Source organism: Ceratocystis lukuohia, assembly GCF_044167205.1.
Source record: "Ceratocystis lukuohia strain C4212 chromosome Unknown Supercontig6_pilon, whole genome shotgun sequence".
Taxonomy (NCBI): domain Eukaryota; kingdom Fungi; phylum Ascomycota; class Sordariomycetes; order Microascales; family Ceratocystidaceae; genus Ceratocystis; species Ceratocystis lukuohia.
Window position 1 is genome coordinate 2,668,249 of NW_027263525.1, and position 12,711 is coordinate 2,680,959.

The 12,711-nt window shown below is 50.1% G+C and overlaps 4 protein-coding genes across 4 annotated transcripts; 2 read left to right on the plus strand and 2 right to left on the minus strand.

Moving 5' to 3' along the window:
* Positions 1–248: 248 nt before the first annotated feature.
* HOO65_060624 (putative developmental regulator protein) lies at positions 249–2,355 on the minus strand (the record flags this gene model as incomplete). The annotated part of the gene is made up of 6 exons (XM_071003756.1): positions 249–495; positions 631–949; positions 1,027–1,323; positions 1,389–1,449; positions 1,535–1,589; positions 1,664–2,355. 6 exons carry the CDS (start codon positions 2,353–2,355, stop codon positions 249–251), a joined length of 1,671 nt encoding a protein of 556 aa, XP_070857974.1.
* A 3,494-nt stretch (positions 2,356–5,849) lies between these two features.
* Positions 5,850–7,579, plus strand: HOO65_060625 (DNA-directed RNA polymerase II subunit RPB1; the record flags this gene model as incomplete). Its single annotated transcript, XM_071003821.1, has 2 exons — positions 5,850–6,154; positions 6,232–7,579. The coding sequence occupies 2 exons, from the start codon at positions 5,850–5,852 to the stop codon at positions 7,577–7,579; spliced, it is 1,653 nt and encodes a 550-aa protein (XP_070857975.1).
* A 521-nt stretch (positions 7,580–8,100) lies between these two features.
* On the plus strand, positions 8,101–9,435 carry HOO65_060626 (Anthranilate phosphoribosyltransferase; the record flags this gene model as incomplete). Its single annotated transcript, XM_071003909.1, has 2 exons — positions 8,101–8,442; positions 8,530–9,435. 2 exons carry the CDS (start codon positions 8,101–8,103, stop codon positions 9,433–9,435), a joined length of 1,248 nt encoding a protein of 415 aa, XP_070857976.1.
* Positions 9,436–10,233: 798 nt separating this feature from the next.
* On the minus strand, positions 10,234–12,711 carry HOO65_060627 (uncharacterized protein; the record flags this gene model as incomplete). Its single annotated transcript, XM_071001176.1, has 1 exon — positions 10,234–12,711. The coding sequence occupies one exon, from the start codon at positions 12,709–12,711 to the stop codon at positions 10,234–10,236; it is 2,478 nt and encodes an 825-aa protein (XP_070857977.1).

A 12,711-nucleotide genomic window follows, 5' to 3' on the forward strand; every position in this document is an offset into this window, starting at 1 on the left:
CCTCTTCCCCTCCCACCTCTCCCTAGGCACCAAGCGAATATTCAGATGCACAGCAAATAAAGCACGAAAGCCTCACAAACAAACAGCAGGAAAAAAAAAACAGAAGAGAGAATAACTTGAAAACAAAGAAAAGAAAGAAAAAGCGAAGCAATACTAGAACACAGAAAAAAAGGGACCAAGGAGGACACCAGCAAAAAATCCAATCAGGAGGCCCTTTTGTGCCATTCCAATCTGTGTTTGCCTGCCATTTAGTCATAGTCCTCATCATTATTGTTCTTGTCTGCACCACCTTCTTTGCGAATGGGGATCTTAATGCCCTGGCTTGCGAAGCACTTGGACAAGGCAGTGCTCTCACACACACCCGGGAACTTTTTAGCCGAGTAGACTGTAAAGGCATCACTGAAGCATGACGCTAGGACAGGCACAGATCCCTGGTTAATAGTTACAGCAGAAGAGTTGTTGTCTGCTGCAATATTGACAACAGTAAACTTGAGCCTACACAGGTGGGATCTTGTTAGCTTTCTTTTTTCCCTTCATTTCCTCTCTCTTCTTCTTCTCCTACCCTCCCTCCTGAGAATGCTTGTAGCCCATAGCTTTCTTTTTTAGCACCGAAAATAAAGCTTCACTTACCGGAAGTTACCCTCTGTCCGAACACTAAGATCATGGAGAATAAACCACACACCAACCTTGTCGTCGGTGTCCGTCAGACGCTGAGCACTGACTACTGATTGGCCGACCAGGTTCCGAGTAAACATGCCATGAGGGCCCGACGAGCGCGTAACAACAGTAGGTTGGTCCTGAGGTGGAGCGCCGTAGCTTGAGCCGTAAGGCATGTTATTGCCACCCATGACGTTGGGCACCATGGAGCCCCGGTAGTCATTGTTAGGATAGTATGTGTTGGCAGGTGAGTAGCCGTTGGTCATGTACGATGCCGGTGCAGCTGCAGGCTCTGTACAAGTTGAGGCAGAAAAAAAGTGTCAACATATGATCCTTTGATATCTGATAAGGCACTGTGTATAAACTTACGCTGTCCGTAATTCATGGCATATGGAGGCACGTTTCCGTAGTTGCCTGTCTGAGGCATGTATGAGTTCTGGCGAGAGTTGGATACCATCTGGTTGTATGGCGGTGCTGTAGATTCCTGAATGCTGGCGTATGACGCTGTAGTTGTAGAAGAAATGCTAGGGTTACCGGATGAGTGACGCACAATGTCCAGTTCATTTGTGCCGTCTTCTGACCATAGCGAGACGTGACAGACAAAGCAGAGGTATGGTATATCACTAAAGAAGAGCAAACGGTGAGTTGTTTTTTTACTTTGGTTAGCTAGAGGCCTGCGAGCAGTCATTGGATGAAAAAGGGGTTGGTGTACTTGTCATTCGTGGGTCTACCATCTTCTTCATTGGTTACAATCAGACGCACGCAGGGCGGAGGAGTAATGGGCCGGCGGTCCTACGGAGGTTAAGAAGAGAAGTAAGTTAATTTAAGAATTGATTGGTGGTGGGCATCATCTAGACGCGGCTTAGCACGTGCTTACCTTATCACCAAAGCCACACATCCGGGCTCTCTTGGGCTGTTGCACGACTACCAGTCTATAAAAAGGGGCAGAGAGTTTTTTGAGTTAGAACAAATTTGCTTCACACGGCCGGCTATATCATTAACACACTTGTATTTACGACCTTGGTAGACCTTGACGAGATCTGCTAGTGGGTGCATGGTCGCTTGTTGCTGTTGCTGTTGCTGTTGCTGTTGCTGTGTGTGGGTTTGCATGAGTTGTTGCTGGCCTTGGTGAGATAGTGGACCGCCATGAGGCTGCGGGACATATGTCTGCTGCGATGACATTTGAGAATGCGGCGGGGCCATTTGTCCATGGTGTAAAGATGCAGCAGGTTGGCTATAATCAGCCGTGGGTGCGACGGAACCACTACTGCCGTGGGGGGCGGCATGTTGTTGCTGTTGCTGCTGTTGCTGCTGTTGCGATGATGGCGACGGCAGAGAGGACTGTTGTTGGGGCTGATATTGCGAATGCTGCTGCGGCGGTGGGGGTGGTGCGTGTTGCGAATGTGCCGAAGGGATGGACGGAAGCCGATGCATTGAGTGGGGCGGGGGAGGGATGCTGTGGATATTTTGTTGCTGCTGTTGCTGCTGCTGCTGCTGCTGTTGCTGTTGCTGATGCTGATGCTGATGCTGCTGTGGCTGTGATTGATGCTGTTGGTGATGCTGTTGCGACTGCGACTGCTGGGAGGTGGGATGAATCGCATGGGGTTGCTGGGGGTAGTGCGGCAATGGGTGGCCACTGTGGCTTTCGTAAGGTCCAGCCGAATGCACGTCAGCGGGAGGCTCGCCAGTGTGATTCATATTGAGAGCGATAAAGATAGAGCAGGACTGACAACACGGTCTTTTCGGTATTTCGATAGGCGTATTTTGCGTCTCGGCTTTTTTCCCGTCCTCTTATTTTCTCACCAAAAGAAGAAAATAAGGATACAGTGTCCGACAAGAAAGGGACGTGTTGGCTTGTGCTGTGGCGATTGTTCTTGTCTTCTACCCCCCCCAATTGTTTTTTTTTCTGGTTGAGCACAAGCACAAGGACTTAAAATGTAACCACAGACTGCGAAGAAAAAGCAGAGAAAGATTGGTTGGTCAAGGCTGGGCTGGACGGTTGGTTGGCTAGGCTTGGGGCTGATGGCGGGCGGATTGACTGTCTGGTGATGATTATAATAGTATAGATGGAGTCAACTGATAAGACTGCACTACATCAAGCCTCATAACCTTGCGATGGCTGGGTTTGATTGGCCTAGCAGCTTATTAGATTATTGGCTAATCATACCAACCAGCTTCAAGCTTCAAGCTCAATAAACATGTCTTGGCCTCTTGCAATCAGGAGCTAGACAAACAAGCAGGATTCTAGGACTAGGGAAAAACCCAAGAAGGAGGCGGTAATGGAAATAATAAACCAGCCCACTGGATTTAAAGAGTCTATGTATGTATTACGGGCGGTGAGGGCGGGGGGGGGGGGACCACTAAAAAAGACCAAAAAGCGGTAGCGAGGCCGAAAAACAAGGGATTGTTGAGTTGAGGTTGAAGCTTGAGGTGGGGAACAGAATACAAAACATCTGGCAGAAATAACGTGTACTCAAAAGTACCTACCCGCAAGAAGTCCTGATGGAAATGCAGCCACATATGCTGAGTCAGCATAAGGCTGAACAGGGCGCAAGGCAGCCCAATTCCAGATGGATAACCAAGTCATAACCCTAACCGGTGTTCTACCAACCCCCTTTCTTGCTTCAATAATCCACAAAATTAGTAAGTAATTACAACATCAAATAAATGGATCGCTTCATCCTTATTTCTGCCGGGAAGTTTCTCTTCATCTGAAGCCCGAGGACAGCAATTAGGGTATTCCCAAGGCTTTAAGGTTATTTAGATTTTCGCTCGATTTGCGTTCACACCTGCGATGCTCTTTTCTTTTATTCGGGGTTTCGCAAATATAAGCTCCTTGGGGTTATTTTGGCCGAACTCGAGGGTTACGGGCTTTCCACCTGAACTTTGCAACAGTGCTTCACAGGCTTGAAATCTAGCTCTCTCTCTCTCCTCTTGCGCGCGGCATATCCTCCCCTGTACGGCCCACCCGGAGACGTGACCAGGGACTTCTTCTTGGCGCAAGAGCAAGTATTTGGGGGCCATCCCCTTTTAGCTTGTTAGGAGGTACGAATGTTAGCGCGACGATATCGGCTTCTGAAACATGACAGCAAGCACTCTGTTTCAGAATTGGTCAAATTAAACGCCATAACTATATCTCCGACCCCATGCTCTAACTTGTTAATATTGTCTCGAGTACAAATATTTCTCGGAAGTTTTCGTTAACCCATACTATGCGTCGTTCGGGTATTAGTAAGAGCTGTCTTAACCGTTGTTCTGATATTTAGCTGCAACAGTAGGGGTAGGGCTAGGCTTAGGTTTCGAACATGACAGGACTCAAACATCAAGGCTACACTTACTCTGAACCAGTTTTTGGTAGGTTTGTGCTTGCAAGCTACACACCTAGCCCACAAGAATACCATTCATGAGTGGAAGATCAGGAACTGCTTGTTGTCATTGCCGTTGCCGTTGCCGTTGCCGTTTTTTTGGTACATCAGACATTGTTTAAACCAACTACACCTGAAAACCAAACATTCTGCGAGAAGTACAATTACCAAGGATTACAACAACAAGCAATACAATACGTGGAAATAGCGGAAAAGGAGATGTGTGCTGATGAAACTGCGTCAGAGAACTGAGGATCGACACCAAGCTCGTATTACGTCCGTCCAAGATAGGGTTATACACAACATATCTAGGGTTAGAACAAGGCGCTATTCCGCCTAGCTATGGCCCCTGAGTTCGTCTCTGACAGTCAGACGGATCTCCGTGGGCTAGACTTTGACCGGCTTGTCGGAGAGACTGAAACAAAAAGGGTCTAGAAGGCTAATTCGAGATCAGGGATGCTCGACAAACTAGCGTGTGGATCTCTTTCTTGGCTGAGAACTACTGCTTGCACATGCAAGAGATTTGTAGCCATACCCCCCCCCCCTTTCCCTCCGAATGTAAGACGGAGAGACCTTGTTTCAACAATAAATAAATAAGGCTCAAGGCTATTGGGGGCTAGAAGGAAACATCACTAGATAGGTTAAACTTGTCGTAAATCATATAGAAGACATGTATATGTATATACTCGTATTTGTAGGATTTGGGAGTGGTGCTAACAAACAGTTAGCTAGTGGACTGTCAGACCAAGGGCCGAGCTGTTGCACTTTCACCTACTACTTGAAATCTAAGAAAAGAGCATAGCACAAAGATCAGCCCTCCAAGTCCTCCCTACCTCCCCCCCTGATTACGATACACTAAACCATAGCTGTATTGTCCTGTATCCCTCGTCAGGTAGCAGCAGTCTTGATAGGCGGGAAAACCAAAAGCTCTATCTGTATCTAACACCAATAGGGACACGCCTTGACACTAAAATGTTGCTCAATCGTTGTTATGCTTGTTATACTTGCTATATTGGGGGTAATTATGTCCTTCCTACTGTCACTCAGGGTCCTCGTCTACTGGATCCCCGCCCCAAGCTTGATTTCAGACTTGCACAAAGGATTCAAGCATCAAGTAGCTCGTCTCGTCTCGTCTTACCTTACTTTCTTACTCCGCCTACCCTGCAACGCTATTCTTACCCAATACGCCTTTCCTTCTTTCTTCTCCGAACCTCTAGGTCACAAGCCCTCTCCTTGGAGCAATATGTGTAACACCTAGAGTGAATTTGCTAGGCAAAGAGGGAAAGATCGGTCTTGGCAAAGGACCTGCGCTACGAGCATCACAGGGCTAGCCAAGATCACCCGCTAAGTATGGTCAACTTCAGTCGAAGTTGGGACGTCTCACCTTAGTGCTATAGCAATGAGATGAGAAAATCTGGAACCGGCGAGGATCTCTATGCTCACGGATGAACGCTCGGAGACACTAATAAGTCCGCCAGTGAATTTGTATAAAGGTCGGACGAGATCTTGATTTAGAGGCTCTTTGTTCTGAACCTCTTCACGCAAGTCGCTTCGCTTCACCAACCAACTCTTCTTTACCTTCTTTTCTTTACGCCCTAAGAGCTGTGTCTCTAGAGCCTTTCGCTTCTTTCTTTGCCCTTTTTATTGACACTTTCGTTTCGTCGTTTCTCTGAGCTAGTCTCGAGTATCATTCTTTGCACCAATTATCAAGTTACTTCACTCTCTTTACCTTTTTTATTGATTGTCCTTCTTTTTTTTTTTTCCTCACAAAAAACTGCGTATTGTATACGGCATTATTCCACATAAACATCTATACCCACAGACACAATGCGTTACTCTTCTGTTCTAGCCACCTCTCTGGCCCTTGCCAGCTCAGCTGTCGCATATGATCATTATCACTCCCACGATAATGACGCTAGTGTCTGGAAGGCCCTAGAAGACCAGCCTGCTAAGCGTCAGGCACCTGAAGTGGCTGAAGAGCCTGCATCTAAGAGCACACTCACTTTTGACCCGCCGGCGTCTATGGCTGCTGACTTGAAGGCCGTCTGGGATCACGCAGCATCGACCTACTCAAACAGTGATCTTTTTGGCTTTAAAAACTACGGCTGGGACCAGCTGATGGCAACTGATGGGTAAGCCTTAAAGCAGCACATCCCGATTTGCTACCTGCAACAACAGGATCATAGACTAACTAGGCCCTTGAATATAGGAAAATTAACCTCTGTGTCCGCTGGGACTCCAAGCAGACCGTATCGGTCGCGACTCGTGAGAAGATCCTGGCCACGGCCCAGAAGTCCTACGAGAATTGGTTCTCTTGGATGTACGGATTCGACAACTTTCCCTTCAGCAAAGTTTCTGTCTCGATTGTTGGCTGGGCTGTCAACGATGCCTCCCTGATCGAGGGCTCGACCGAGGGCCTCGACATTTACACTAATGACAAGGATGCTGAAGGTATTCCTCAGTGTGCCACATCTTGCGGCCGCATGTTCAACCAGGATGGCCAATACTCGTCCTGTGCAAGTGGCGCAGGATCTCACTACGATCAGTCTCTGTGGCTGACTGATGGTTTTGGCGGTGGCGCTGGAGGTGACTGGGGTTCTAGAATGGGCACTGAGTACTTCCTCCAGGGTATGGAGACTGGAAACACCCACATCTATGAACACGAGATTGGACACACCTTTGCTTTGGATGACTTCTATGACTGGAAGCCTGCTGGCCAGACGAAGTTTATTATGCTTGCTGGGTCATCGAGTGTTATTACTGAGTTTGATGGTTGGATGTTCCGTAACTGGTGGTACGAGCTGTCGCGTAACCGTGACTGGCAATCGAACAACGGTGGAAACCGCACTACTACCCCGCCGTCCTCGTCGTCGTCGGCTGTTGCTGCTCCCCCTACTGTTCCCACTTCTTCTGGCAGCAACCCTGCTGGCCCTACCCGCTCAGGAACTAGCCCACCGGCCCCTACCTATGAGCCTACTGCCCCTGCCGAGGAGCCTGCTGTCCCTACCTATGAGCCTACTGCCCCTGCTGAGGAGCCTGCTGTCCCTACCTATGAGCCTACTGCCCCTGCTGAGGAGCCTGCTGTCCCTACCTATGAGCCTACAGCCCCCGCTGAGGAGCCTACCGTGCCTACCTATGGAGGAGAGGTTCCTCCCGTCTCTACCTTTGATCCTGCCGCCCCTACCGAGCAGCCTACTGTGCCCACCTACGAGGGCGAGACCCCTGCTGTTACAGGCTTCCCCCCCTCCGAGTCCAGCAGCAACCCTAACGTGGAAGAGGAGGCTGCGCCTAACACGCCGGCTATCCCCACCACTCTGGCTACGTCGACTCGCCGCCGCAAGAACAAGACCAAGACCTCTAAGCCGGCTTCGGAGCCTACCACTGATCCCAGCACTAGCGATGAGAACAACACTTATAGTCAGGAGTCTCAGACCCAGAACCAGGGTTCTCTCAGCCGCCTTGATGTCTGCTCTGGCTGGGGCTATGCCGAGGGCGGAGTCTGTGGCGAAGGCCTTACGTGCACTACTGTTTCGAACGGCTTCGGCATCTGCCTGTAAATGGTGGATGCGTAAGCAACAAATAGTCTATTCAAGCCTTGATTGGCTGTAGGCTGTACTTTTCTTTTTGGATGCTAATCCTTTCTGTGAAACTGACAAACTTCTTCTCGTTCACTATGTTTCTTTTTTTCTTCACTTTATTTATTGTAAATAATAATATTTGTATATATTAGCAAATACAATTTGTGACAAGCAACTGTCGTACAATTTTCTGATTGGGTAATCAACTTTCTCCAATGTCGTACAATGAATGTACCAAGTCATTCCCAGATATTGTGAAACATGGGGTTGAGTAGCCAAATCACGTGACACAGAAGGTATATTTGGCTCAGTAACACTAGCGGCATTTTGCTTGATGATCTCCTACCTTATTATTGTGCAAATGACGATTGGACCAGAGGGATTTGTAACATAAAATAAATACTCGAGAGTATCTGCATGACAAAGTTGAACCTTGGCTGTTATTTTCCCCTTCTTTCGACCTTGCAAAACAATATCCTTCCCTTGCCGCGCATTGGATCATGGCCTCCTCTCAAGCACCAATCGCGGGGTCTTCTGCTTCTGCAACAGTTGTCAAAACAGACATAAAACCCCTACTCCAAAGCCTGTGGCCTGGGACGTCATCTGTTACTCCCACTGAGATTGCTGATGCCATTTCACTCTTCTTCACGAATCAGGTTTCCGAGAGCCAGGCTGCCTCGTTGCTGATTTGCCTGCACTTCACGCAGCTAGACATACGTGCAGATGTCTTGGCTGAATGTGCGCGAGTCATGCGCAATGCTGCGGAGCAAGTTGATGCACCGGGCTTGCATGCTTTGATTCAGAAGAAGGGATTGAGTGTCGGAAAATACAACGGTGGTCTCGTAAGTGACTATGACGACAATAGCTACTACTATGCTATGCTGGCCACTATGAGTAATGTTGAATTCTAACTTGTCTCTTCTTTCTAGTGTGATATTGTCGGCACTGGAGGCGACTCCCACAATACCTTCAACATTAGCACGACAGCCTCCATTATTGCTTCCGGCCTCCTCCTTGTCTCTAAACATGGCAACCGTGCCAGTACCTCTAAATCTGGCAGCGCCGACCTGGTCAACAGTATGGCTCCTCGCCCACCGATTCTCAATGCTGTCACCCCCACTAGCCTCATTGACATTTATACTCGCACCAACTATGCATTCCTGTTTGCACCAGTCTTCCACCCAGGAATGCGATATGTAGCGCCCGTGCGCAAACAGCTGCCGTGGAGAACAATCTTCAATAACCTGGGGCCGCTTGCCAACCCGGTTGAAGCCGTCTTGGAAGCCCGTGTCATTGGAGTGGCGCGTCGAGCACTTGGCCCGGCGTTTGCAGAAGCTTTGCGCCTTGCGGGGGTACGCAAGGCGCTTATTATATGCGGCGCTGAGGAGCTGGATGAAATCAGCTGTGCAGGCCCGACATACTGTTGGATGCTGCAGGAGAATGCCCAGGGCGAGGTGCATGTGCGCGAGTTCACGGTCTCACCTGAAGACTTTGGATTTGAGCGCCATGCACTGAGCGAAGTCGAGTCGGGGAAGGAGCCCAAGGAAAACGCCGACCTGCTTCATCGCATTTTGAACAACGAGCTCGAGGATAACAACCCGTTGTTGCAGTTTATTCTGATGAACGCTGCGGCTCTATTTGTAGTTTCCGGCATGACTGAGGCGGACGAGTCGGACATGGGCGAGGGAGACGACAGAAAAGTGGTGACAGAAAGAGGGCCTGGCGATTGCCGCTGGAAGGAGGGCGTGCGAAGAGCCCGCTGGTGTGTCAAGAGCGGGGCTGCTTGGAAGCAGTGGTCGGAATTTGTCAACGTGACTAACGACCTCGGGGAATAGAGGAGGGGGGGAGAAGGCAATAATATTAAGGTTCTCCGATTGCGCGCTAAAAGCGTACAGCACACAAGATATATTATGGGCATGTCATAGTGTCCATCTGTAGACGGGGCCAGTAAGAGTTTCAGGGCCTTGGTTACGCAGTTTGTCGACATGTATGTTCAGCTTAGCTTAGGCTGGCTTTGGGTTACATGAAAGAGCTGTAATTCCTTTTATATATATAGGAAAATGATGTTCTATAGAATGACGCAATGAAATAAGAGAGCAAAAATGGCAACGCAGCATGTTATTTTGCGGTAAGGAGCCTAAAGACACAAATGATGAAACACCAAGAACAAAAACAAAAAACAAGAAAGACAAACAAAGAGCAAGGCAAGGAGAAGCTGCCAAATGTAAGTCGCTTAAGCTAAAATACAATACAAATGCGGAGGACTGGTTCCGGCGCAAGGGGGGGGGAGGGGGGGATGCAGATAGATGCTTCTGGGTATCATTGGAAATATTACAGAGGGGATAACGAGAGACAAAAACAAGTGGCCAAACCAAACTTGGAGGAAAAAGGAAAACAAGACTATTAATAGGGAAGCAAACAAAACCAAACGCTGCAGTCTCTTGGAAAGTGGATGATGAACCTACATATGAAATAACTTGGGGGGGGGGGGGGGCGATGTGAAAGGAAAAGGGAAATCGTGGCTGGTCCCTTAACCTCGGATGATAAGAGCAGCTTAAGAAGGGGGGATGGCAGTGTAAAATAGAAGAAATGCCGCTCATCTTGGATAAACGCAGCGTAGGATGGTGGCCAGTTTAGAAGCCTGGCATCAGGTCACCCAGTGGTCCATCCAGACGCGAAGAGCAAATTAGCTCCGAATCATTTGACGAATGCCAGCGCTGTGATGCACTAACGCCGTATGACGAGGTCAATGTAGACGACTGTCGTCGCCGGTTTGCTACTTCTTCATGATGCTCTTTCACCACGGGCTTCATAGAGGGAGTTTGTGTGGGCGACGGGCTGTCAGAAAGCGACTGACTTGTTGCGCTTTGCAAAACGGATCGTCTGCTCGAGCGGCGAGACGCAGTAACGGCTGATTGGGCTTGGAAAAGCTGGTTTGATACGGGCGAGTGTTGCAGTGGCGCTGATGACACTGGGAACGATTCCACAACCTCGTCCTCGGCAACAATGGACGGCCGTGGGCAAGCACCGGTAATATCAAGGGTTGATATTTGCAACTGCCAGCCGCCAGGCGGGAGGCGCTTTGCCTGGGCTGCTCGTTTGGCCCGGTAGGCCTGGTAGCTGCTAGTGTCCATGGACTGCGACCGATCAATGGGGCGATCGAGGCGGTTGCTCATAATCTCGTCCGACCATCTGCTGCGAGGCTCTGGAGCCGTTACAGCCGAAGAGGGGGCGGAGGATGGAGATGGTAGATTGTGATTGCTGGAGCTGTTGCTAAGGTTGTTGCTAGGGCTGTTGATAGAATCACTGCTAGAGTCGCTGCTGCAGCTGTCGCTAAAGCTGTCGCTGTAGCTATAGCTATGACTAGGCGGTCTGGCAATAGCAATCTGGTTTTTGGGTGGAATGGTGGTGAGCGGCGAAATGCAGGATAGAGAGGCTACCTCTTCGTCTTCCTCCTTGGTATGTTGATGGCTGTTTTTCTTCTGGAATGGCAGCCAGTCAAAGTCCAGCGCCGGCCAGTCGTACTCCAAGTGCGAGCTGGCCATTGACGAAGCCTGCCTGTGGTGCTTTAGGAACTCCGAAGTTGACACGGCCTTGCGTAGCACCGCAGGAGCCGGCACAGTCAGGGTCAAGACTGGAGTGCCATTGGACCGACGCGGCACTGCATGTTCGTACCCGGTAGCATCCATGCTTCGAGTACGACCACGCCGAGACGATCTGCGCGGAAGAAGAGGTGGCGGAATTAACGACTGGCAGTGGTTGTTGTGCTCAAAGGCAGAGGGAGAGGGGAGAGGAGTTTCCATTGTGAAGGAAAGCAAGGCAGCAGATGCGGAAGTGTTAAATAGGGGTGCTGGCCTGTGGTTGCTTTTGGGTTTGGGGCTGGAAGACTCTGAGTCGTTCTTGATGACGGGGTGGACGCCGGATTGGTTCCGCTGGGCGGCTGCTTCAAAAGCTTTCCATTCGGAGCGAAGGCTAATTTGACTACTACTACTACTTCGAGAGTCGTCGTCGCTGTCCGTGCTATATACCTCGTCTTCAGCAATATAGACTTGCTGCATGATATTTTGCTGCTCACTGTGGTGTTGTAACTGGTGATGATGCATATGTTCGTCTTGGGCCCGACCCTGCTGCTGGCAATGATGCAACTGTTCCTGGCAAGCGTGCTGGTTATGCTGCTTGATGTATGAAGTATGGGAAGGGTTGCAAGGAACCCACTCATCACGAAGATGTGGCGCAATCTCTCGTTCGCTCATGAAACGGCCCCGATCGGCTGAAGAAAAAGCGGGAGGCTGCGAGCTCTGGACTATAGCATCGTTGTTCTCACGAATGGGCGGTGGCATTGAAACGGAGTACATAAAGCTCTCACTATCAGGAATGGAACTATCCCTGGCGGAGAACTGCGAGGGCGTATACGGAGGAACAGCAGCAGCGGGAAGCGCAGAAATGGATGATGAAGCGGGGCACTGGGCTGTGGCTTCCTGGCGGGCCTTTTGAAGGGCGAGCTGTCGCTGGTTTTCCTGTTCTAGAACGAGCTGCTCAGGGGTCATAGCCCTGGTGCGGCTAAGGTTGCGGGAAAGGGTGCGGCTCAGATTTCGGCTGAGATTGCGACTGCGAGAATGGCGCTGGCTATGAGAGTACGAGTGGGAGCCACTGTCTCGTGGGTTGTAGTGAGAGGAGGCCCGGTGGTCGCCGATGGCAGCAAACGACTGGGTGGAAGAGCGCTTGAGAAATGCAGCCGAGGGATAGTTGGGGGCAGAGGTGAGGACAGGCTTCTCGTGGCCAGTGTGGTAGACTATGGGGGCGATGGGATGTGGCAAAGGAACTGGTAGTGGCAATTGGCGATGGGGTGGTATTGGTGGCGGATGTGGTGACAGTACTGAGAGTGGTGGTTGGTGTCGGCGACGACGACGATACAACATGAAACTAAGGGATACTACAGCACAGAGCACGGCAACGGCCGAGAGTACGACAGTGGCAACAAACCAAGGCCTGTCTGTTACTGGGACTGAAGACGAGGGGGTCTCAAGCTGGCTGGGACTGGGGCTGGTATACAAGATTGTAGAAGCATCGGGGTCGTCGCTGGTGGCACCAGAGAGAGCCATGGGCGTCAT